At 41.9% G+C, this 25,767-nt stretch overlaps 1 protein-coding gene across 1 annotated transcript in view; it reads left to right on the top strand.

Annotated features, from left to right (window-relative positions):
* LOC146354159 (myosin-4-like) overlaps positions 1–22,945 on the top strand; it is a 29,650-nt gene extending 6,705 nt beyond the window's left edge. Inside the window, exons 10-38 of the mRNA XM_084838292.1 lie at positions 520–658; positions 1,410–1,528; positions 1,945–2,094; positions 3,280–3,450; positions 3,906–4,209; positions 5,654–5,715; positions 6,542–6,629; positions 6,725–6,842; positions 7,383–7,506; positions 7,593–7,729; positions 8,486–8,741; positions 9,324–9,566; positions 9,667–9,843; positions 9,927–10,072; positions 10,168–10,258; positions 10,353–10,742; positions 11,757–11,883; positions 12,164–12,282; positions 12,971–13,167; positions 13,551–13,734; positions 13,841–14,006; positions 14,978–15,102; positions 15,956–16,264; positions 16,400–16,603; positions 18,421–18,546; positions 18,636–18,806; positions 18,892–18,996; positions 19,119–19,214; positions 22,663–22,945. Coding sequence (XP_084694418.1) covers positions 520–658; positions 1,410–1,528; positions 1,945–2,094; positions 3,280–3,450; positions 3,906–4,209; positions 5,654–5,715; positions 6,542–6,629; positions 6,725–6,842; positions 7,383–7,506; positions 7,593–7,729; positions 8,486–8,741; positions 9,324–9,566; positions 9,667–9,843; positions 9,927–10,072; positions 10,168–10,258; positions 10,353–10,742; positions 11,757–11,883; positions 12,164–12,282; positions 12,971–13,167; positions 13,551–13,734; positions 13,841–14,006; positions 14,978–15,102; positions 15,956–16,264; positions 16,400–16,603; positions 18,421–18,546; positions 18,636–18,806; positions 18,892–18,996; positions 19,119–19,214; positions 22,663–22,818 — 4,800 coding nt within the window. The 3' untranslated portion in view covers positions 22,819–22,945. The remainder of the gene's footprint in view (positions 1–519; positions 659–1,409; positions 1,529–1,944; positions 2,095–3,279; positions 3,451–3,905; positions 4,210–5,653; positions 5,716–6,541; positions 6,630–6,724; positions 6,843–7,382; positions 7,507–7,592; positions 7,730–8,485; positions 8,742–9,323; positions 9,567–9,666; positions 9,844–9,926; positions 10,073–10,167; positions 10,259–10,352; positions 10,743–11,756; positions 11,884–12,163; positions 12,283–12,970; positions 13,168–13,550; positions 13,735–13,840; positions 14,007–14,977; positions 15,103–15,955; positions 16,265–16,399; positions 16,604–18,420; positions 18,547–18,635; positions 18,807–18,891; positions 18,997–19,118; positions 19,215–22,662) is intronic.
* The last annotated feature ends 2,822 nt before the right edge of the window (positions 22,946–25,767 follow it).

The raw sequence follows: 25,767 nt of genomic DNA, 5'->3' as shown, positions 1-25,767 counted from the left end.
GGGGTGGGGATGAATCTTCCTTTCAAATCTGATGCAGCCAGGGGAGACATTCTAGAAAACGTGGGGAGTAGGAGGCTTTTTGGGAATAGCAGTGGCAGCAGCAGTTTTTTTTTCCTGTCCTGTCTTTCTTTTAAAAATAGCCTTGCTGCTCTCATCTCAAGTGACAGCAGGGCTCCTATCAGTGCCATCCCCCCCCCCCCACACACACACTCACGCCTTCCTTGGCACAATACTGCATCATAATGTAGATAGCATTGTTCAGGTGCAATGTGTGGGAAATGGAAGGGCCCACTGTTGGCTAGTAGTGGGCTGCCATTCTCTCCTCCTCACCCCCCAATGACTCTACATCCTGACATAGTGTTCTTCCAAGAGGGGCATTGCGCAGGGAAATCCTTGGCCACTAATTGCCAAAAGGGTCTCCCAAATATTCTGACTCCCAGTGGGGTGGTGAAATTGAAAGGTCAGTTTTTGACTCAGCATTATATTTGACAGAATTTTGACTACTAATTCAATTGATAGGAAGCCATTGACATCCTGGGCTTCACTGCTGAGGAAAAGACAGCCATTTACAAGCTGACAGGAGCTGTAATGCACTATGGGAACATGAAGTTCAAGCAAAAGCAGCGTGAGGAGCAGGCTGAGCCAGATGGCACTGAAGGTATTTACAAAATCCACCACAGATCTCTACTGCAGTACAGTAAACATTATACACTAGGCCTTCTAATATGATATGGAGGATGCACTGTGAAAAACCATTTACATGACCCAACCCTTTATATACTCTGTTAAGAATTGTAGTTTATTATGACTATTTTCCTCACTGTATTAAAGACATTGTGAGGAGAGCCAGTGTGGCGTAGTCATTAAGAGTGTTGGACTGGGACTTAGGAGAAATGGGTTCTAGTCCCCATTCAGCCATGAAGCTCACTGGCTGGCTTTGGGCCAGCCACTGACTCTCAGTCTAATCTATCTCATAGGGTTGCTGTGAGGATAAAATAGAGAGGAGAAGGAGGATTATGTATACTGCCTTGGGCTCCTTGGAAGAAAGGCAGAATCCAAATGTAATAAATACTTTATTATCCTTCATTAACCTCATAGTGTGTTTTTTTTAAGTTCAGTCATAACAGCAAATGTGTATACAAGTAGAAAAATATTTTATTTTGCTAAATCCCCTTCTTAATGCTTCAATAGACTTTGATATATATGCTTTTAAGGGTTTATTTTCTTCACCCATTTGATTGAATATGGCATAATTTAAAATACTAAACAAATTAGAAAAGATTCTAAAAGCTACATAAATGTGAGATTTAATGTTTGACTTAAGTAGAATCTATATGAAGACAAGTAAGATATAATTTTGATCTTTCTAATATGTGCTGATAATCCCTTTTGCTCATGTCTGTGCTTAGTTGCTGACAAGGCTGCCTACCTCATGAACCTGAATTCAGCAGACCTATTGAAAGCTTTGTGCTACCCCCGAGTCAAGGTCGGCAATGAGTATGTCACCAAAGGCCAAACTGTCCAGCAGGTAAGAATCTATGAAATAGATTTACCACAAGATGTAGTGATGGCCACCAATTTGGATGGCTTTAAGAGGGGGTTAGACAAATTCCTGGAGGAGAAGTCTATCAATGGCTACTAGGCTTGAGGCTATGTGCTACCTCCAGTACCTGAGGCACTATGCCTATGTACACCACTTGCTGGGGAATATGGGTGGGAGGGTGCGGTTGCACTCATGTCCTACTTGTGGGTTTTCTGTAGGCAGCTGGTTGACCACTGTGTGAACAGAATGCTAGACTAGATGAACCTTTGGTCTGGTCCAGCATGGCTCTTCTTATGTTCTTATGTTCTAACTTGCTGCTTGAGTTCATCTCATGATTAACTACACTGCCTCAGAGGTTTTCTCTGCTGCTTTATATGCTAACTCCAGTTCTCACATCCTAGGTGTACAATAATGTTGGAGCTTTGGCTAAAGCGGTCTTTGAGAAGATGTTCTTGTGGATGGTCATTCGTATTAACCAGCAACTGGATACTAAGCAGCCAAGACAATACTTCATTGGTGTGCTGGACATTGCCGGTTTTGAAATCTTTGATGTAAGATCATGGAAACTTGGCATAAGGGAGGAGGTCCCCCCCGCCGCCAATATTTAATTCAGTTCTCTTCTGGGATATTCCTTCTGAAATGCTCTGGTCAGCTCATTTTTTATTTTATTATTAAATTTATTAATTGCCCATCTGGCTGGTCACCCAGCCACTCTGGGCGATGTACAACATACAATAAAAACAGTTTAAAACAATAAAATTCTACAATAAAAACATTTTCTAAAATACCCTAACCCACCCCAAATGCCTGCCTGAACAGCCACGTTTTTAATGCATGACGGAAGCTCATTAAAGAGGGGGCATGACGGAGTTCCCTAGGGAGGGAGTTCCACAGAGTGGGGGCCACCACAGAAAAGGCCCTCTCCCTCATCCCCACCAGTCTAGCTGTCCTGGCTGATGGGACAGAGAGAAGGCCATCTGAGGCTGATCTTGTTAAGCGGCCTGTCTGGTGCTGCTGGAGGCGCTCCTTAAGATAGCATAGAATGTAAGCCCCCAAAAGGTTCAGCTGCAAAAACACTGCAATGGACTGACTAGAAAAGGTTTACAAGTGGTAACGAGAAATATAAGCAGCACAGAACTGATAGATTCACAATTCACAATAGATTCACAACTGCAAAAATTAGCTAGTACCTAGAGAAACTCAAGGTACTCAACTCAAAACTAGAGAGTGAGGAGGAAATAATCAGGTATAGTATAAGCCAAACACCGTAGAATGACCAGAGTGAAAGTGATGGGGCACTTTTAAAAGGTAAGGATGAGTATAAAGCAGTTTTCCCCTCTCAAGAAATAATATCAGTTCTATTTATAGCACTTCTAATTATCCTTCAGGATTACCCATGAAACCTGCTTAATCCAACTGAAAGTTGAATGAGTAGACATTCTTATTCAGTTAAAGGTAGTTTTACATAGACGTACAGATGAAAAATGTACCTTTAGCATTAAGTATTTAGAAACTAGAATTAAGCACCAAGTTATGTTTTTAACACTAATTCTCATATTATTTTCCTGTAGTACAAATGGCTTCTGTAGAAGCTTAGCCATTTGCTAAATATGCACAAACCTTTAATATTTACACAGACCAAAGAGAAAGTCTTTAATAGTAACCATTAGGAAACTAGGATTATGAACACTTCGAAACATTATGATCTCTTTAAAAAATGTCTTTCCATTGTCTAGTTCAACAGCTTGGAGCAGCTCTGCATCAACTTTACCAATGAGAAACTGCAACAGTTTTTCAACCACCACATGTTTGTGCTGGAGCAGGAAGAGTACAAGAAAGAGGGAATTGAATGGGAGTTCATTGACTTTGGAATGGACTTGGCTGCCTGCATTGAACTCATTGAGAAGGTCTTTCTCAAAAATATTTTGCTATAAGTTGTATACAATTTCATCCAGTTGTCCTTAAAGTAGGAAAGTTGTGCCCATACTTTAACAATGACACAGCCCATTTTGTCTATAGACAGGGGGGATAAACCTATTTCAGCCTGAGGGCCAAATTCCATTTTGGAGAAGGACTTACAGCCCACATTCCAGTGGTGTGCAAGCAAAGCCAAGTAGGCAAAAATGGTTGGGAAAAATGTGGTTGGGAGACATACACTCACTTGCACACACACCGCTCCTCAAAATGCCCTCCCCCATGCTCTACTGGCTAAAGAGCTCTACTTGGCTGAAATAGCTAACACTGTGACATTTGTTTGAAATAAGAGATTTCTAGATCAGTCACTCATATATAAATATTGCATATATGTGGGTGGTAAGCTCTCATGTGGGTGCTAAGATCTCTCTTTCTCTGCTTCTTATAGCCCATGGGCATTTTCTCCATCCTAGAAGAGGAGTGCATGTTTCCCAAGGCAACAGACACTTCTTTCAAGAACAAGCTCTATGACCAGCATCTTGGCAAGAGCAACAACTTCCAGAAACCCAAGCCTGGGAAAGGCAAGGCTGAGGCCCACTTTGCCCTGGTGCATTATGCTGGCACTGTGGACTACAACATCAGTGGCTGGCTGGACAAGAACAAGGACCCCCTCAATGAAACTGTTGTAGGGCTGTATCAGAAGTCTTCAATGAAGACCTTGGCCTTGCTGTTTGCTGATCGTCCTGCAGAAGGTAATTCCCATGACCTAAAATACACTGATGAACATGACCCTGATTAGGACCCTGTGTCCAGCAGCATCAGCTGAGGCACTGTCCCCAGATAGCAAAATTCACAGCTAGTCTGGCTGAAAATTTATTAACCAGCCCTTCTCCTTTTTCATTCTCTAAGTGAGAGAGTCACTCACAAAGATTACTGATGTTGCCTGGCCTTCCCTACCCTAGTGCACTGATAGATCATCCTGGAAGTTATCACCAAGGGAGCAGGGCTATGTAATATAGCATGGAAATCTTATCCTCAGCCTTGAATAGCATTTCCTTTTGTCCTTCTTTCACTCAGTAGAAGGTACAAGAACACGAAAAGAAGGAATCAAATTAGCAAAGGCCTATATATGGGGCAATAGTTAAATCACTGCCGTGATGCATTCAACCAAGCCTTCTGCAGAATTGAAACTCATACATGCCCCATGGAGTGGAAGGCCAGGTTCATCTAGCATCAGCACCTCCTGACAGTGGATTATTGAATTAACACAGAAAAGGATTCTTCTATGAATGGAAGAGAGAGACTAGGGGCACAATCCTAGGATGTGTCATACAGGCATTTCCTCCCTCCCCACCCTGGAACACCCCCAGCCATGCCCCTTTTCAGCTCCTCTGTGCTCCTCTTGCAAGCGCGGAGTATGGGGCTGTTCTGCACTGCCTCCAAGGAAGTGTGGAAGTGGGGGGAAGTCAGTTCTCCGGGAACCGACCTCGGATAACACAATATCCTATGGCTGTCTAGCCACTGCCTAGCGGCCATAGGATTGCTCCCTTAAGGTGTAAGCTTAGGGAATATCTCCTGGGGAAGATTTAAGAATGGTTGTGTTTCTAGAAATGGAATGAGGAGAGAGGCTCATGCTCAGAAGTCTACTTATTCTGAACCATCACATACTTTACATGGTTTAAATTAAATACTTCCAAGGCTATGTTAAATAAAACAGAGCATATATTATTATGTCAGGTTGTGCAGCTCCTCTAGCTTTTTCTGAGAACCACTCAGTCCCACTTCAGCATATCTCTGTCCCAAATATTGTGAATAACTCTTCTTTTACATACACCCATTAGATATCATTTAACATTATCCCTCAAAGATCATAACCTCCCAACAGTCTAAGTAAATATGGTGAACATTTGATGATGTGATGGAGTACTTGACAAAGGTAGTTTATGGGGGAGAGTAACACATAAAATCCCATGTATATGTATATATGTTATTAGCATTATACGCCGCCTAGAGTGCCTGGGTAGCCGGCCAGATGGGCGGCTAATAAATCTAATAAATAAATAAAACACACACACACACATGATACACACACGCACACACATATGATACACACACACATATGACACACACACACATAATACACACACACATTAAATATAATTATAATTAATTATAATATTTTCTTTTCTTATTCAGAGGGCAAGAAGGCTGCTAAGAAGAAGGGTTCTTCCTTCCAGACTGTATCCGCTCTTTTCAGGGTACAGTAAAATCTTCACTTAAGCTGTCTTATCTGTACGGGGGACAAAATTACAATTTCACTATCTCTGAGCGATAGTGTGCTTCTGTGCACAAGCTTAGTATATCCACAGGGGAGGATATCTTAGGAAAGAACTGCAGTTTAGTGGTAGAGCATGTGCCAAACTTCCCAGGTTCAATCTTTGGCATCTCCAGAAAGATGCCAAAAGCCCTATCTGAAACCCTGAACAGTCACTGGCGGTCAGCTCAGCTAGATAAACTAGGAGTCTGATAGTATAAGGCAGTTTATTATGCTTCTAAGTTGATAGATCTATAATGAATGTAAGGGTTCAAGGCTACCTAGTCCTAGGACAGGGAGCATGCAACACTGAGCTCCTCAGAGAATAAACAAGATAAAATGTGATACGTAAATAAAAACAAACACAAAAATGCTGGGCCACTAGACCAGATGAAGTCTCCCAATGGTCTTTAAGGGCAGGCCCCATAGAGCACATTAAAATAATATGAGCTAGAGATTATCAAGCAAGCGTGAAAATAGCTAAGTCTCACCAGGATAACGCACAGCTAGTGAATCAGATGAAGCTAGTAAAAAACAAACAAACCCCACATGTGTACTGAGGGACAACCCCAAGTTGTGAACCCAGTTCTTAGCGGGAAGTATGAATCTAATCAGGATTGGCATACCACTTTCATGATGGTTTTTCATAGTAAACTATGACTCATGTCTTCTTGAGCTGTTTTCCAAGTCTTCCTACTACATATGGCAAATTTAGGAGCTCGCTTTATTTGATATACAGAGCTTGACTTCTGATCCCTCTGATCCCACAGGAGAACTTAAACAAGCTGATGAGCAATCTGAGGAGCACTCACCCCCACTTTGTGCGCTGCCTCATCCCCAATGAAACCAAAACTCCTGGTAAGATACAGAACTATACTTTGATAAAAAAAAAGAAAAATGTGATGTACCCACAGTATACATTGTGGAATCCATATTTTCTTTGATTTCCTAAGGTGCCATGGAACATGAACTCGTATTGCACCAGCTGAGGTGTAATGGTGTGCTGGAAGGTATCCGAATTTGCAGAAAGGGATTCCCCAGCAGGATTATTTATGGTGACTTCAAACAGAGGTTAGACAGGCACCATATTACCAATCTATTCTGGTTGTCCTTAGTTGTTTTGTATTTCCCCTCCCATCAATATTTTTTAGTTGCTTTGAATCTTTGACTGTTCTAGCATTGTATCATAGCACTTACCATTTAATGCTAGTTGTATACACAAATGGCTTAGAAGGAAATTCTAATAGGCAAAATATACTACTTCGACTGTGTGAGGTGAGGAATTATAGAGCTGGATCAAAAGCAATGTCAAGGGTCTGATAGAACTTTTATGTCTACAGACCTGAGTAAATTCAAAAGGTGCATGAGAGGGATACTAGTCCCTGCAAAAACAGCTGTTTAAAGACACTACAGAAAACTACAGTTAGTAATAACTATTTCAGCAGCCTCAGTTAAACCTTGTCAATCTCCCTGTTTTAGGTAATTAGCTATTGGTGACAACTTTTCCTTCAGATACTGAACCAGATGGGACATTGGTCTGATCCAGTGGGGCTTGTCTTATGATCATGGCTTCAAATGTTAAGCATCAGCATTTTCTGCTTTCTCTAACAGATACAGAGTATTAAATGCAAGTGCCATCCCAGAGGGACAGTTCATTGACAGCAAGAAGGCTTCTGAGAAGCTTCTTGGATCCATTGATGTTGACCACACTCAGTATAAATTTGGCCACACCAAGGTAAAATTACTCTCTGACACATGAACGTAACTTCTGAAGTTGTTGGGAGAGTTAGCAATACACTGTTATATTTCCTTTCTTCAAAGGTGTTCTTCAAAGCTGGCCTTTTGGGTCTTCTAGAGGAGATGAGAGATGACAAGTTGGCACAGCTGATTACACGCACACAGGCTATGTGTCGTGGCTTCTTATCAAGGGTGGAATTCAGGAAAATGATGGAACGGAGGTATTTTGCCATTTTGCCATCGGCAATAGGATTCATGATCACACTGACCTAACAGATTCCTATGCACTACACAAAGCTAACACTGGTATAAACACTCTTAGAGCCACTCCACAGATTCTGTGTCAGCAAATGTGTGCTTCTGCTGTTATGTGTACATGTGGTGGGAAGCCATGGCCAAACCCAACAGCTTGGGACATGTACCTGTACAATGTGGTAGAAAATATGCATACATACCACATTTTCTGTGTACATGTAAAATGTTAAAAGAAGTACATCTTAAAAACAGACTGTGTCAAGTGTTTCTCATAGGTATCCGCACAGCCATTCTCTTTACTTAACCATTAGCATCTGAGTGTATGGAGAATGTTCACAATATGGGGACATGTATGTATGCCAAGAAAGTAGATAGGAATTTAAGCTTAATCTTAATATGATAGTCCTACTATTGGATATTTTATTTGATAGATTTCTTCATGTATGTCTTTCCCCTTTCAAATATACGTATCATCCCCCACACACTTTTTTAAGTAGTTCATTTTTCTTACTTCCTCCTTCAGTTATAGATATGAACTTGAGCTAATGAGCTGTCCAACATGCTTAACTAAGACTTAATTTTGCAACTGGACCAGAGTGATCACTTAATCAGAGAGCTCAGATAGTTCAGTATGAGAATCACAAAAGGAGTAGACAGAACAGAACAGATTGAATACACTTTAATTTTGAATTTATCAAGATTTTATTTTGCTATCTTTACAGAGAGTCCATCTTTGCTATTCAATACAATATCCGTTCATTCATGAATGTGAAGACCTGGCCTTGGATGAAGTTGTATTTTAAGATCAAACCTCTGCTGAAGAGTGCTGAATCAGAGAAGGAAATGGCCAATATGAAGGAAGAGTTTGAGAAGACAAAAGAAGAGCTTGCCAAGGCAGAGGCCAAAGTGAAGGAACTTGAAGAAAAAATGGTGTCTCTGATGCAAGAGAAGAATGACTTGCAGCTCCAAGTCCAGTCTGTAAGCAGTTTACAGTATTATATTATTATACTGGTTACAGTATAAATTTTTGTTGTATTGACCCTATGTCTGATATAGTTTAGTTACAGGACTTCAAACATTGCTGGGGAAAGTTCACTGGGGTTATTTGGAGTTAATTAGACTTCCCCTCCAAATACAGTTCCATATAATATATATAATATAGACATACCATGTAGCTTGTACATAATATTTCACCATTGTTTGTTAAACTGCATATGAGCTGTCAAACTCTAATTTTTTTTTCTACAGACATATAATATAGTGAGGCACAGCAACCATTCTAACTTTGCTAGTTTGTATAATGACACAACCACTGACTCTGAAAACATCTACATTGACTAACTTTGGATACAGGAACTACCTAGCCTTGAATATCTTACCAGTTAATTTCAGTGCTGAGAGCTGATCCATTTGCATATTCCTACATATAACATACGACATTGGTTACATTGGTTCCCTCCGCTGAAATGAATGACTCCGTACAAGAGAACTGTGTGTATGAACCTTTTGATCAGGGAAACTAACCTTAACTGTTATTTCACATATGCTTTCCATGTATAGGAAGCTGATGGCTTGGCAGACGCTGAGGAGAGATGTGACCAGCTGATCAAAACCAAAATCCAGTTGGAAGCTAAAATTAAGGAGCTGACCGAACGGGCAGAAGATGAAGAGGAAATGAATGCTGAGCTGACAGCCAAAAAGAGGAAACTGGAAGACGAATGCTCAGAACTGAAGAAAGACATTGATGATCTTGAGTTAACACTGGCCAAGGTTGAAAAGGAGAAGCACGCCACAGAAAACAAGGTACTGACCAGAACATGCCCCAAACGGCAGCAAATAGTCAGAATGTTGTATTGTCGTCGCACACGATAAAATGTTGAATTTAATTGTTCACTTCTAAAAGGTGAAAAACCTCACTGAGGAGATGGCCGTCTTGGATGAGACTATTGCCAAACTGACCAAAGAAAAGAAAGCCCTCCAAGAGGCCCATCAGCAGACCTTGGATGACCTGCAAGCGGAGGAGGACAAAGTGAATACTCTGACCAAAGCGAAGACCAAGCTGGAGCAGCAAGTGGATGATGTGAGCACAACAACATGGAGGAGAACTTTATATTATTACATAGCATAACAGTGGCAGAGTGTTTATGACCTCTTTCTCTTCAGCTTGAAGGGTCTCTGGAGCAAGAAAAAAAGATTCGCATGGACCTTGAAAGAGCCAAGAGGAAGCTTGAAGGGGATCTGAAGCTGTCCCAGGAATCCTTAATGGATTTGGAAAATGATAAGCAGCAGCTTGAAGAAAAGCTAAAGAAGTAAGTAAAGTCTGCTGTGGAAAACCACTTGGGAGGTCTTTGTGCCACACAACATTTGACTTGGATGCTAATGTATTGTGTTTTGCTATAAAAAGGAAAGACTTTGAAATCAGCCAGCTCCAAAGCAAAATTGAAGATGAGCAAGCCTTGGGCTCCCAGCTTCAGAAGAAGATCAAGGAGTTACAGGCAAGTCAAGCACATGTTGGCTCCATTGTGACTGGGAGAATTAATTCATCTGGGAGGATGTTTTGGATGTTAATTGCTGCTTCTGTTCTCCTAGGCCCGTATTGAGGAACTGGAGGAAGAGATTGAGGCTGAGCGTGCATCTCGGGCCAAAGCAGAGAAGCAGCGGGGTGATCTCTCCAGGGAACTTGAAGAGATCAGTGAGCGTCTGGAGGAAGCTGGTGGGGCAACAGTAGCTCAGATTGAAATGAACAAAAAACGTGAGGCAGAATTCCAGAAAATGCGCCGGGACCTTGAAGAGGCCACTCTGCAGCATGAAGCAACTGCAGCTGCCCTCCGCAAGAAGCACGCAGACAGTGCAGCTGAACTTGGGGAACAAATTGACAACCTGCAGCGAGTCAAACAGAAGCTGGAGAAAGAGAAGAGTGAGCTGAAGATGGAGATTGATGACCTTGCTAGCAATATGGAATCTGTCTCTAAAGCTAAGGTAAGCTACAGCAGTTTATACAGCGTTTTAGCCATACCAGATGTTAGCAAATCATACAGAATAATTCACCATCCTATCAGTTTAGTTATATAAAGAGATACACAAACAGGTTACGATAACACCTATGCACATGATTCAGCAAGAAGCTGGCCCATATAAAATGTATGGTACAGGGGATATCTTTTTGGGTGTTTGAGTAGGATATGACGTTCTAAACTGGGTTTTAAAGATACACATTTTACCTTTACCTTTGAACTGTAAATGTGCATACAGCAAATCATGTGTCCGTTCATGTTCATCATTCAGATATAAGCACCAAAATGCTGGGACTGCTGTGGTTCCCTGCCATGTATATAACAGTAGCAAACATCCCCCCCACCCGCTTCATGACATGTGAGTGTGTAAACTGTGGCAGCATCCCAACAATGGAACCCCATCCCTAAGCGGGTTAATTTTTTCTCTAGCTTCTGGAGGGCAGTAAAGACATTCCTGTTTTGCTTAGTGTGCTTTGATTTTTAAAGTCTGATAGCTGGCTTTATTCTCTTGGGGGGTTTTAGGGCTCTGTTTTAAATCTTTGTTGCCTTTTGAATTTTTTGACTCTACCTTGAGGGCCTTGTGACCAAAAGGTGCTCTACAGGTCTCCCTTCCAGTTCCTGAAGCTCCCTTCCCAAGTTCTCCTCTTCTATTATACTCTAGTGTGAGACAGCTGGAGTCTGACAAAGAGCAATGATATTAGGAACTGGCTGATAGAGATAAGGGCTGGATACAACATTTTCTTTCCACTAACAGAAGCAGTTGCCCCTCATCTCTGCATGCCCAAAATCTGCTCCAGAGAGCTGGGGAAACGCCTATTGATAGTAGCTCAACGCTGAACAAAGATATAAGCACGTGGTTAAGTTTTTCTTAGGGGCCAAGCATTCTTGCCTTTAAAAGTTAATGTGTATTTGAAAATAGAGTTCAAATTATTCAGGTTCACCTATTAAAATTCCTTCCCTGCGGACATTTCACATCTAGGCAAACCTTGAGAAGATAAGCCGTACTTTAGAAGACCAGCTCAGTGAGGTTAAAGCAAAGGAGGAAGAACACCTGCGCACTATCAATGACCTGAATGCTCAAAGAGCTCGGCTGCAGACAGAAGCAGGTAAGATACTTACGCAAACTATTTAATACAGGAATACATAGTACCTTGCCATCGTTGGAATTATGACCCCACTTGCTGTATTTGTACTATCTGATTGAGGGTACTTTCAGATGAGGCAATTGCCCTGTTTTTTCATGGAATTTTACAGGGGGTCCAGATTATGTTGTCTTCCATTCATAACTGTCCTGTGTTATTATTTATGACTACTAGGAAACAAATTATTTTAAGAATAAAGCGCAATTGTAAATTAAATAACTTTAAACAATTTTTTCTTCGTTAGGTGAATTCTCACGCCAAGTAGAGGAAAAAGATGCATTGATTTCTCAGCTCACAAGAGGCAAACAAGCTTTTACCCAGCAGATTGAGGAACTGAAGAGGCAGCTTGAGGAAGAGATAAAGGTGTGGATTACGTCCAACATACTGCATGGATCTAAACATTTTTTTTGCTACTATATTATTGTTCTATACAATTTAATGTTTACCTGATATGAGATAGCTAATCTGTAGATACTTTAAAAGGAACTGGACGTGTCCATAGCTTTTATCATTGCTTTACACAATACAGGACCTCTTTCTTCTATACAGTTACAGGCACCTTATCTCTTTTCCCATGTGTAATTTGATTAAATCCCATCAGTTTTATTTGAGAATCACTGGGGATGCTCAGGAAAGTTCTCTAGATATCTAGCTATGGTGGTCTCCCTAATCTTTCATTCTATTAGGCTAAAGAATGTTCGCCTGTCTTAGTACTTCAACCCTCTACATTTTTATTTGTTTATCTTCTAACAACAGGTAATAAAATGGCTCACAAGTTGCCTTGCAATTAAGCTGTTAAACACTATCTGACAAAATGGACTCTTGCCCATGAAACCAAAATATATAAGCTTATGCCACCTTTAGGCAATACTCTCAAGGAAGCTAATAATAAACAATTTAAAAATACAAATACAATTAAAAAAAACTACAATAAAAAGATAAAACAGTAGAGCAGCAAGATAAAACACAGAAAGGCAATTTAGTATTGTACTACAACAGACAGGGCTACCATGCTGAAATTTGTCACTATTAAATGCTTCCCTCATTTCAGGCAAAGAATGCACTGGCCCATGGCTTGCAATCTGCTCGCCATGACTGTGACTTGCTCCGGGAGCAATATGAAGAGGAGCAGGAAGCCAAGGCTGAGCTACAGCGTGCCATGTCCAAGGCCAATAGTGAAGTTGCTCAGTGGAGGACCAAATATGAAACAGATGCCATTCAGCGCACAGAAGAGTTAGAGGAAGCCAAGTAAGTGCAAGAATTAGACACAGGCGTGCACACACACGCGCACACGCACACACACACACACATACACACACAAAGGTATATACATGAAAACATTCAAATGGTAAAGCTGTATTTTGCGGTTGTGACAGGAAGAAGTCAAGATGTCTTCATATTGGAAAAACAGTTGCATGCCTCAGGGTCAGTGGACAGAACAAGTCACATACTGGTTTTCTGCTGGGCTCAGAGAAGCAGATAGATGTGTTTGCATTATGACATGTGTTAACACAGAAGAAGCTATTGACAGTGTGTTTAATAGACTGTGTGCTCAGGGCTCCTTAATTATCTTCAAACTGTACATAATGGATGATAAAGAATCAGTGTGTGCTGTGATTACATTTCATCAGGAAAAAGCTTGCCCAGCGTCTGCAGGATGCTGAAGAGCATGTAGAGGCTGTGAATTCCAAATGTGCTTCCCTTGAGAAGACAAAGCAGAGGTTGCAGAACGAAGTGGAGGACCTGATGATTGACGTGGAGAGGTCCAATGCAGCCTGTGCAGCTCTAGATAAGAAGCAGAAGAACTTTGATAAGGTATTGTTGGGGCCATAATACAAAGAATAAAAATAAATATGAGCATATGGCACAAAGGCCTCAGGTTCAGTGAACTCGCTACTTATTTCTTGTTGTTGTTGTGCAGATTCTGGCAGAGTGGAAACAAAAATATGAGGAAACGCAGTCTGAACTGGAAGCTTCTCAGAAGGAGTCTCGCTCTCTCAGCACAGAACTCTTTAAGATAAAGAATGCCTATGAGGAATCCTTGGATCATCTAGAAACTCTGAGGCGTGAAAACAAGAATCTCCAGCGTAAGTGCTTAAGTCCTTTTTCTCTTTTTTGTAATAGGTGTCCAGAACTGTGAAAGTACCACTTCACTGGTACAGTTGAAGCAAGGGATCATATGGATGCATGCCTGGCCCAAGACATTTTGTTGCCTGAGATGTAGTAGCAAATGGCACCCCTCCCCGTAGTCAAGATGGATAGTACCCAAGTCTGGTCAACTTATTTTGGCACATGAGGAAAAAAAATCCTACAAGTGTCTCTCCCCTTCCCTAGCAGCAGTAGCAGCAGCAGCAACAACAACCCATTTGTTGTCTTTACATGACAACCAAAATCTGCTGCCTGAAGCAGCTGCCTCACTCTCTCAAATTGTAGAGCCAACCCTGTACGGATGGGATATCCTCATATAGTCCTTCTTCCCAAGGCTGGGACTGACTCCCATGGACATAAGACCTCATGCTTGTTGTCTGTAAGACTCTTGGCAAAATACAAAATCATTATAATTATTGCTTATTTTTATTTGTTGTTTATAATTTTATTTATTTATTTATTTATTTATTTCTATACCGCCCAATAGCCGAAGCTCTCTGGGCGGTTCACAAAAATTTTATAAGGCTTCCAGATAGTTAGATATAGTGTATAAAAATAAAGCAGGCCCCACCCAAAGGCTGATAATCAAAAACAGTACTAGTATTAACTGGCTTTCTGCCTGTCAAGCACGCAAGTGGGAGCAATGATGAGAAAGAGGAGAAGCAATAGCAGCTGGTGACAATGGTGGTGAGAAGGCGGACTCACCAAGGGAGGGGGCCCATTGAGGGTGTCTTACCCAAAGGCCCCCAAAAATACTGAGCCAGCACTGAGTATTATAGTAATAGTAGTATTCGGCCCTAAATGGAGAAGCTGGGATGAATCAAGGAAATCCCCCATCCCATCCTAATTCTGGTTACTTTGATATAAACACCATTCATCTTTTTCTCTTTACTTTGTGTGAAATTAACAGAGGAGATATCTGACCTAACTGAACAGATTGCTGAGGGAGGAAAGGCCATCCATGAACTCGAGAAAGTGAAGAAGCAGATTGAGCAAGAGAAATCAGATCTCCAGAGTGCTCTAGAGGAAGCTGAGGTAATCATGGAAAAAGAGGGAAACCCTTTGATCTGTAAAATGGTGAAATAATTAAACAGGCAACTGAAAAGCTATATGAACATAAAAGAAGAAGAATCCTGCTGAATTAGATCAAAGGTCCATCTAGTCCAGCATCCTGTTTGCAACTGGGAAGCCCATAAGCAGGGCATGAAGACAAAAAGCCCTCTCCCATTGCTACTCTCCAGTAGCTGGTACTCAGAGACATATTGAGCCTGTTTGCACATCACGACAGCCCACCGTGGCTTAATTTACCTGCGAGGGCTGTTGCATTGTGCAAGGCTCCCATGGGTTTCCGGCTTGCCATGGCTTGTCCTGTTGTGTGAACTGAGGCAGCAGGGTTTTTTTTTAGGGTTAGACAACCCTCAAACAAAACTAAAACAAGCTATGGGTTATTTGAAGATTGTCTAACCCTCAAACAATCCATGCCACCTGGGTTCGCATGACACAAGCAGCCATGGCAAGCCAGGTGCTGTGCAAAAATGGTGCCCGCGGCCACCCAACATGACAACAGCCCCCATGGGTAAATTAAGTCACAGTGGGCTGTCGTGTCTCTAAACTTGGCGACTCCATTTAGCTCTCATAACAAATAGTCATTACTAGACTGATACTCCATCAACTTGTCTAGTCCCCTGTGGAAAAGTGCTCAGTGAAAAGTACTTCCTTTTATCTGTCCTGAATCTTCTGCTAATCTGTTGATTGGATGAACCTGAGTTCTGGTATAAGGAGGGAGAAGAACTTGTCCGTATCCACTTTCTCTACATAACGCATAATTTTATAAACTTCTATTATGTGTCGCTACAATATGACCATTTATTAATTCTTTGGTTTTAAGGCCTCACTGGAACACGAAGAAGGCAAGCTCCTCCGCATCCAGCTTGAGCTCAACCAGGTGAAGGCTGACATTGACAGGAGAATTGCAGAGAAGGATGAGGAAATTGATCAGCTGAAGAGGAATCACCTGAGAGTGGTAGAATCCATGCAGAGCACACTGGATGCTGAGATCAGGAGCAGGAATGATGCCATGCGGCTTAAGAAGAAGATGGAGGGAGATCTGAATGAAATGGAAATCCAGCTGAGCCATGCCAACCGCCAAGCTGCTGAGGCACTGAAGAACCTCAGGAACACACAAGGACTGCTCAAGGTACATAGAGCACAATTTCAAGCAATCACCTGGAAGAGATCATTATCTTTATCAGTGTCTCCTCTCCGTAAAATTGGCATGGTAATGGTGAGAAAGCCTTTAACCCATGTAATTTTTCTTCTCTTCCTTGTACAGGACACCCAGATACATTTGGATGATGCTTTGAGGAGCCAGGAAGATTTGAAGGAGCAGGTGGCTATGATTGAGCGCAGAGCTAGTCTGATGCAGGCTGAGATCGAGGAGCTCCGGGCAGCCCTGGAACAGACAGAAAGAGGCAGAAAAGTGGCTGAACAAGAGCTTCTGGATGCTAGTGAACGTGTGCAACTCCTCCACACACAGGTGAGCTTCTCATACGTAACAGACACATGGATGGGAGGGAGTGGAGATAAGCTAGGTGTAGGTACCGCTCTAGATATTGGGACTGTGGCAATGTGTAAACACGCAATTCATCCTTTTTTTTTTTAATGGACATTTTTAGATTGGTTCCTGTGTACATGCAAGGAAGGATAGCCATGCAAGCTCCCGTTTTTTTGTCCATACTGAATATAAGCATGGTCATGATGATTTGTTGTTGTTGTTGTTCAGTTGTTCAGTCATGTCCGACTCTTCGTGACCCCATGGACCATAGCACGCCAGGCCTTCCTGTCCTGCGCTCTCTCCCGGAGCGTGCTCAAGTTCATATTCATTGCATCGGTGATGCTATCTAGCCATCTCATCCTCTGCCGTCCCCTTCTCCTTTTGCCTTCAGTCTTTCCCAGCATCAGGGTCTTTTCCAGAGAGTTTTCTCTTCGCATTAGGTGGCCAAAATATTTCAGCTTCAGCTTCAGTATCTGTCCTTCCAATGAGCACTCAGGGTTGATTTCCTTTAGGATTGACTGATCTGACCTCCTTGCAGTCCAGGGGACTCGTAAGAGTCTTCTCCAGCACCACAGTTCGAAAGCATCCATTCTTCGGCGCTCAGCCTTCCTTATAGTCCAGCTCTCACAGCCATACATTACTACTGGGAAAACCATAGCTTTGATTAGACGGACCTTTGTTGGCAAGGTGATGTCTCTGCTTCTTACTATGCTGTCTAGGTTTGCCATAGCTTTCCTCCCAAGGAGCAAGCGTCTTTTAATTTCATGGCTACAGTCACTGTCTGAAGTGATCTTGGAGCCCAAGAAAGTAAAATCTGTCACTGCTTCCATTTCTTCCCCTTCTATATGCCAGGAAGTGATAGGGCCAGATGCCATGATCTTAGTTTTTTTAATGTTGAGTTTCAAACCAGCTTTTGCACTCCCCTCTTTCACCCTCAACAAGAGGCTCGTCTTTAGATCCTCTTCGCTTTCTGGTATCGTCTGCATATCGGAGGTTGTTGATAATTCTCCCAGCAGTCTTAATTCCGACTTGTGATTCATCCAACCCGGCGTTTCTCATGATGTACTCTGCATATAAGTTAAATAAGCAGGGTGACAATATGCAGCCTTGTCGTACTCCTTTCTCAATTTTGAACCACTCGGTTGTTCCATGTCTGGTTCTTACTGTTGCTTCTTGACCCTCGTACATGATTACTTATATCCAAAAGTTATCAAGTGACATGATGTGGATTTTGGTGCCCTTTTAAGGCTCTGGAGGGAGTCCATTATTTATTCAAAGCATTTTCACCCTTCTCTTCAATTGAGAAGGCTCCAAGAGTGGCTTACATAAGATAAAATCAATAAAATCAATAAAAAACTGGAATGTCCCTATCCACAGACTTACAATCCAAAATACATGACACAAAAGGAAAAATGAGCAAAGAGAGAAGAAAAAAAATGCAGCCAACTGTTAACGTTGTATAGTAATTCTTATCCTAACTAGCTGGAATGGAAAAAGTAGAGGTAGAGGAGGAGTTCAATGCAGCTGGTCTCTCAGCAGAGCTGATGGAGTGTCCCAGCTTCCCATCTCTCTCTTTCTGCTGGTGTTTGATGGAATGGCTGGTGCCAGATGATATTTGAGGGGAGGAAGAGCCCACTAGATCTGGTCTCTCCATTGTAGATTTAGTTGGGGAAATGTTCGTAGCTTATTTCTGAGTAGCTGCAGTTGTGTTCAGCAACGTTCTTTTACAAAATGAAAGGAATACAAATGACAAATGTGGGCTTAGTAGTTTATAAAAAAACATGCCTTTCCCCAAATAGAACACCAGCTTGATCAACACCAAGAAGAAGTTGGAAACGGATATTGCCCAAATCCAGAGTGAAATGGAAGAGACTATTCAAGAAGCTCGCAATGCAGAAGAGAAGGCCAAGAAGGCCATCACTGATGTGAGTTGGGGGGAATTTCCTTTGAAATAGTGCTCCGTTTATACCTGGTGTGCATGGCTTTCTGAATTGGTTGGTTCTTTTCTTAACAGGCAGCTATGATGGCAGAGGAGCTTAAGAAGGAGCAAGATACCAGTGCTCACCTGGAGAGGATGAAGAAGAACCTGGACCAGACCGTGAAGGACCTGCAGCACCGTCTGGATGAGGCAGAACAGCTGGCAATGAAGGGTGGCAAGAAGCAGCTCCAGAAACTAGAGCACAGGGTGTGTATCCCTTATACATACATGCATGTATTTCTAATTGTATTATACAGGTTAAAGTGCTAAGTGTTAATCACTTTTTCCTCAGGTGCGTGAGCTGGAAGCTGAAGTTGACAATGAGCAGAAGCGCAGTGCTGATGCTATCAAGGGTGTGCGTAAATATGAGAGGCGTGTAAAGGAACTGACCTACCAGGTGAGGATGGAGCTTTTCAGTACATCTTCTGGGGAATTTAAATATTCATGGATGAAACTGTAAAAGCATTTTTATAATCAAATTCATTCACACTCTTCTCTATTTTTATCTACTTTCATCAGTCTGAGGAAGACCGGAAGAATGTTCTCAGACTCCAGGATCTGGTTGACAAACTGCAGATGAAAGTGAAATCATACAAGAGACAATCTGAAGAAGCTGTAAGTATTATTCTGAATTTGGTGTAGCTTGAACTAGAATTATGAAGGTGAATTGAATTTTGTACAGAGAGCAAAGCTTTTATTTGCATCAATAACTACAGAACAAATTAATTCACACATGGTACAATGCATTTGAGTTGGATAAAGCACAGAACCAAATGAAGTTCAGTGGGGCTTATGTGAGATAAGCTCTCAATGGATTCTGCCCTCAGTAACATGAAGTGCAATAACGGTCAGAAGGCAGAATCCCTGTTCAGGCTGTTTTAAAGAATAGAAAATCCTTTTAAAAAAACAGTGTAATTAAAGCAACACCAAATAGTAATAGTCATTTTATTTGTATACCACTTTCCCATATACATTACAGTTCATACTAAATGCTGTACATTTGAATACTGCAGAAAAGCCATTGCCATTTTCCATAATAGTTTTTAATGAGTAATACTAACCAGTTGGTATTATATTTCTGTGCTGTCTTTCCTCCAAGGAACTCAGAGTTGTGTATAAGCCCCCCGCCCATTGTATCCTCACAACAATCCTGTGAGGTAGGTTAGGCCAAGGGATAGTGACTGACTCAGTCTCCCAGTGATCTTCATGGCTTTGTGGGGATTTGAACATTTTTTTTCCACTTGTAAGCCAACATTTGATTTATTAGACCATGCTGGCAAGGTATATGTATTTGTCTTGATTGGTGATTTATTTCACTTAAGAATCCACTAATGGATTCTTAGTTATGACTTCGAAACATTGTGATATATAGTAGTGTGCAATACCTGCACAGCACAATACATGGTGAATATATGCATTTCCATCTGCATAAGAATGTATGCATCCCTTATGCAACTGTATGTCCCTATTCACACTAGGTGGCCTGAATGGGGATGCATTGGATGCCTCACATCTAATGATGTATCAAAATGCAGATGTATAACTACATTCAGGCTGCACATATGGTTCTTGATTCAGGAAGGCTGTGGAAACTCATGGAACAGGACAAATGCCTCTTGGGCAACCTCATATTGGGTACAAGCACATTCATATTCTCATATGAATATGCCTTTTCTCATGGTTTTGGAATCTTCAGGACATAGCATTTGGACCCAGACTACAGTGTGTAAACAGTATCACATCAGCCATTCTGAAATACTCCTCATTGCAATACAGCATAAATTTAATCAAGTGGCTCTAAAGAACATGAAATAAGTAGGGGTGTAGAATGTTTTATATGAACTTATATATTTTTCACTGGACACTGAGTGTTTACCCTGCTCATGACGGATGAAATTTCTGCTATGAGAGTCAGAAACCTGTGATGTTTCCATTTTCAGCTGCTGTTTTTCTTTCCTAAAATCTATCCAATCAAATCAATCTGAGCCAAAGCAATCAGATGTAACCAGCTATTGCATTTTATTTATTAAAGATTTTATTACTTTTCCAAAACAAGAGTTCCAAAAGTTTTCCAAACCAACAGAAAGAAAATAAATAAATAACAAGAAAGAAACTTTGGATTTAAACCTACTTATTGACAGAGAGTAGTACATTTAACATATATGTATATTGTCCCTTTACCTTACAAGCCAAGATATAGGTAGAATCCATAGGCTGCTTGGAACTTTTCTTTATAATTCTTCACCATAACAGATTAAATTTAGTCTCTTTTCCATAGTCTGAGGAAAGGCTTTGACAAATACAGTTGGGTATTTCCCTGATTAGTATATAAAATAAAATCCTGCCATATTTCATAGAAGTCAGATGTACTGACTTCAGCTAATTTCAGTTGGTACATCGTTTTTCTGTGGCTATTTGCCACAGTTCTGTATACCAAGATTTCAATCTTAGAAGTTCTGCAGTTTCTAAATTTTAGCTATGACTCTTTGGCCATCAGCAGGAATGCAATTAAGTCCTTAGATGTCACTTTTGCATTTTATTGTTCCCATATTAATCATAGGGCCAGTGCTGATGTAACATGTATGGTTTAGTGTGTGATATTTGCCACATCTGAGAATATAACGTTCCAGAACTGTGACACAACAGGACGTGCCCACCACACATGGATATATAAACCTTGCTGATTACAAAATGTTGAAGAAACTGTATTGTTTGTTTTAGCTATTCTTGCCAGACATACTGGTATGATATACCATCGATGTAACAATTTCAGTGCAGTTTCTCTGAGAGTTGTTGATACAATTTTCTTTGATTGTATTGTCCATACTTTAACCCTACCTATTACATATTTTGAATAGCCCTCCATGACTAATTTTAAATTTTATGATTTGGCCTTCAGAACAGACCTTTTGAAACAATTGCAATTATTTTTTTAAAAAAGGAATGTTACATATTTTAAAAATGGCAAGAGTGAAATTCTGTGCTTAACAGGACAAGAAGGAGCAAGTAGGGAACAATGAACCTTACTGCAACAAACACAAAAGCACCCCCCCCACACACACACACACAAACACACCTTCCTTTCGAGGAGGAATGGCTGGGAAGCACTTTTCATGTGATCTGCTTCTGGAGAGTGCTGCTACTGCCTGCCCTTTATAAAACTTCCTAGGTTTGGGTAAGAAGGAGACCAAGACTTGTAATGTTTACGGTTGATGTTTGGGAGGGGAGCAGGGAGAGTCTTCTAGACTTCCAAAGGTAATCTTGAGATTTGCTCAAAGGTAGCCAGAATCCACTCCGTAATTCCCAGTATCCCTCTTTAAAAACCAGTAGCATAGGCAAATGCAGTGTGTAAGGCCAAATCCTATGGCTAGGCAAAGTATAATCAACACCAGAGCTCCAATTTATAAAGCCTAATTTATATTCTATACATGAGAGGGAAAGAAATTCAAAGTTGCATCAAAGGGGAAAAAATAAAATCTGATTTGCTAACTAGTCTCTACATTTGATTAATCCTTCATGCAGTTTCAGTAAATCACATATATGAAAATGAAGCACCTTTCTTCAGCTGGCATACACAAGATCATCCCAGGCAATTCATAGAAAGTGTTCAAGGAAGCGATAAACGCACTGGAGGAACATACTCTTTTGTGAATGAGGCAGGGTGATTGCACAATAAAAGACTAATCTGGAAGCACCCAAAGTCTAGCTTTGAACAGGACATGGTTCATATTACATACAAATCTTGTGATTTTACACTGCTACTCACAAGAGGCTTTTTTTATACACTGCCAGCATGCTCTTCTGAACAGCTGGGGGCTGAAGACCCCGTGGAGTAGCAGAAGCCTCTCAGCACAAGTGGGAGCTGTCCTCTTCCCTTTAACGTCATGGGATTATTTACATCCATGCAGTTTGAACTTTTAGATGAATTTTATGCACTTCAGAATAGTCTGGCAAGAGTTAGGCTGTACTTTTTGCCCAGATTGCTGAGAGATAACCGTGATGCTGGCTGAAAACCAGGACGGACTGAGCCATACAGCTTTCATATCTGTCTGTCTGTTTACAGGAGGAACAGTCCAATGTGAATCTTTCCAAGTTCCGCAAGATTCAGCATGAGCTGGAAGAGGCCGAGGAGCGGGCTGACATTGCTGAGTCCCAGGTTAACAAATTCAGGGTGAAGACCCGAGAAGTGCATAAGAAGGTTGTTATAAGTGAAGAATAAGGTCACCTAGAAGCTACAAAGTGACTGAAGAGAAGCACAAAATGTGAAGCTCTTTGTCACTTCCTATAATTATTATTTATTTTGTCCTCTGTTTCTGAAAAATAAAGATAGCATATAGAAAACCGATAAAGTGGCTTTTGTGTTTTACTTAGCAATCTGGGGGGGGATCTTCACAACCATGGAATGAGATCTCTCCCTGCTACTACATTATTATGAATGCAGAATAACTAATTCTCAATTCCATTCCAGCAAACTGTTACAGAGTTAGAGCTCCCCGCCCCTTTTCCCCCAATGTGCGCACTTTTGCATGAAGAAACCAAATTCCCTGATTCTCCGGTGCAGCATCTGAAGGCTCCCTATGAGAGCACCCTCCCATTTCACTCTATCTTAGCAAACTGACATGGAGTTATAGCTTCCAACACCCCTTTAGCCTTCCCTGGGTACTTCGCCCTGCTTACAATGACAGGTTTTTCTGCTCCCATGATCCCGGGACCGCAGTAGATAACTCCTGAGATTATGCCCTTATGTGCATAAGAGTTTATGCCATTAAACCCTTACTGCAAGCATCACAGAGCAGCAAAGTTATGAGTCATCAGAGAAGTGATTTCACACAACATCAGAGACACGACTTCATACAACTTCACAGAAGCTAATTAACGCTCCTAAGGAGGCACACTTGTGAGGCAGCCAGCTCTCCGAGCGCGAGGAGCCCCAGTGACAAAGCGTCAGCAAACAAGCAAGTTAAGTAAGTGTGAGTTTAGCAACAGGGCAAGGAAGCCACAGCAGTCGACTCTTTCCTCCCTGTTCCTTACTCACAGTAAGTAACTGTGAATAAATAATTATAAATAATTTCTCCACCTTCTTATAGTAAACAACTCCGTTTTCCAAGGAAAACATACCCATTAAAAAAAAAAAGTTATGAAGGTAGAAAGCCAGTGGGGGGGGGGGCGAGGGCTATCCAGTGTATTGCACTGAGTGCCACATGTACCACTATCTACCTGCTGGATGGAAGTCGTGGGTGTGTGCTTGGTGTAATGAGTTCCTGGCTCTCAGGGAACAAGTGCGTTCCCTTGAGGCCAAGGTTGCTGACCTGGAGAAGCTAAGAGAGGCAGAGAGGTTGGTGGATGTGACTTTCCGGGAACAATTAGCTGTGTCCCACTCCCAGGGTGACAGCTCCTCTGCTGTCACGGAGAATGCGGGTCGCAGGGAAGGAGTGCGGCACTGTGAGGAAGAGGGAAATGATCCCTTAGAAGAGACCATTTCCTTGGAATATGAAAAAAATCCTCTCGCACTGAGGATGAGCCTCCAGGGGGTGGGGGCTTGTGGTAGTGGGAGATTCGATCATTAGACACATAGACAGCTGGGTTTGTGATGGGTGTGTAGACCGCATGGTGAATTGCCTGCCTGGTGCAAAGGTTGTGGATATCACGCGCCATCTAGATAGCCAAGTAGATATTGCTAGGGTGGAATCAGTGGTCGTGGTCCATGTTGGTACCAACAATGTGGGGAAATGTAGTTGTGAGGTCCTGGAAGCCAAATTCAGGTTGCTAGGTAGGAGGTTGAAATCCAGGACCACCAAGGTGGCTTCTCTGAAATGCTACTTGTTCCACATGCAGGGCCAGCTCAATGGGTGAAGCTGAGAAGTCTCAATGTGTGGATGAGACGGTGGTGTCAACAGGAGGGGTTCACATTTGTTAGGCGCTGGGGAACGTTTTGGGAGAAGCCGGGCCTGTACAAGAGGGATGGACTCCACTTGAACCAAAATGGAACCAGACTGCTGGCCCTAAACATAAAAAAGTGGAAGAGCAGCTTTTAAACTGAACCCTGGGGGAAAGCTGACAGGAGCTGGGAAGCATCTAGTTTGGGTTAAATCATCCCAAAGGGATGAAGATGAAAATGTTTTTGATTGCCCAAATGTAGAAGGGGAGGGAATAGGCCAGGAGCACATGGTAGAACATAATAGCGAATCAAAGGGGCCAACATCCCATAGCAAAAGATGCACATGCCAGAGGCATCTGGGGAAGGATACCATGTATAGGTGTTTCTATGCAAATGCTAGAAGCCTCCGAGCCAAAATGGGAGAGTTGGAGTGCTTGATTTTAAAGGAAAACCTACATATAGTGGACATTAGAGAAATCTGGTAGAGCGGAGAGAACCAGTGGGATATGGTCATCTCTGGATATAAACTCTATAGGAAGGACAGGGAAGGGCGTACTGGGGGAGGTGTTGCCCTGTATGTCAAAGAGGACATAGTATCGCGTGGCCTAGAACACCTAACAGGGGTAGGCTCTTCCACAAAAGCTCTGTGGGTGACAATACCAGGCTCCAAAACTAATTTAGTGCTAGGAACATGCTATCGTCCCCCAGACCAGAACGCTCAGAGTGACCTTGAGATGGAAAACGAAATCAGGGAGGCCTCCAAACAAGGAAGTGTTGCAATAATGGGCGGCTTCAATTACCCCCACATTGACTGGATAAATGCATGTTCCAGCCACGACAAAGAGGTTACATTTCTCTATGCCCTAAAGGATTGTATTGTAGAACAGCTGGTCATGGAACCGACCAGAGGGGAGCCGACCAGAGGGGAGGAATTAAGAATAAAACTGCCAATATCATACTACCCCTATACAAATCTATGGTGCGACCACGCTTGGAATACCATATACAGTTCTGGTCATCACACGTAAAAAAAGATATTGTAGAGCTGGAAAAAGTGCAGGAAAGGGCAACTAAAATGATCAAGGGGCTGGAGCATCTCCCCTATGAGAGAAGGTTACAACAGCTGGGATTGTTTAGCTTAGAAAAGGGAGGGTAAGGGGAGACATGATAGAGGTCTACAAAATTATGCATGGTGTGGAGAACGTGGATAGGGAGACATTTTTCTCCCTCTCTCAAAATACTAGAACCTGGGGCCATCCTATGAAGCTGATTGGTGGGAGATTCAGGGCA

This window comes from Heloderma suspectum, chromosome 2 (assembly GCF_057233095.1).
Source record: "Heloderma suspectum isolate Gila_16-S chromosome 2, 16-S_ref, whole genome shotgun sequence".
In the NCBI taxonomy this organism is placed as follows: domain Eukaryota; kingdom Metazoa; phylum Chordata; class Lepidosauria; order Squamata; family Helodermatidae; genus Heloderma; species Heloderma suspectum.
This window is presented reverse-complemented; position numbering and strand designations above follow the sequence as displayed.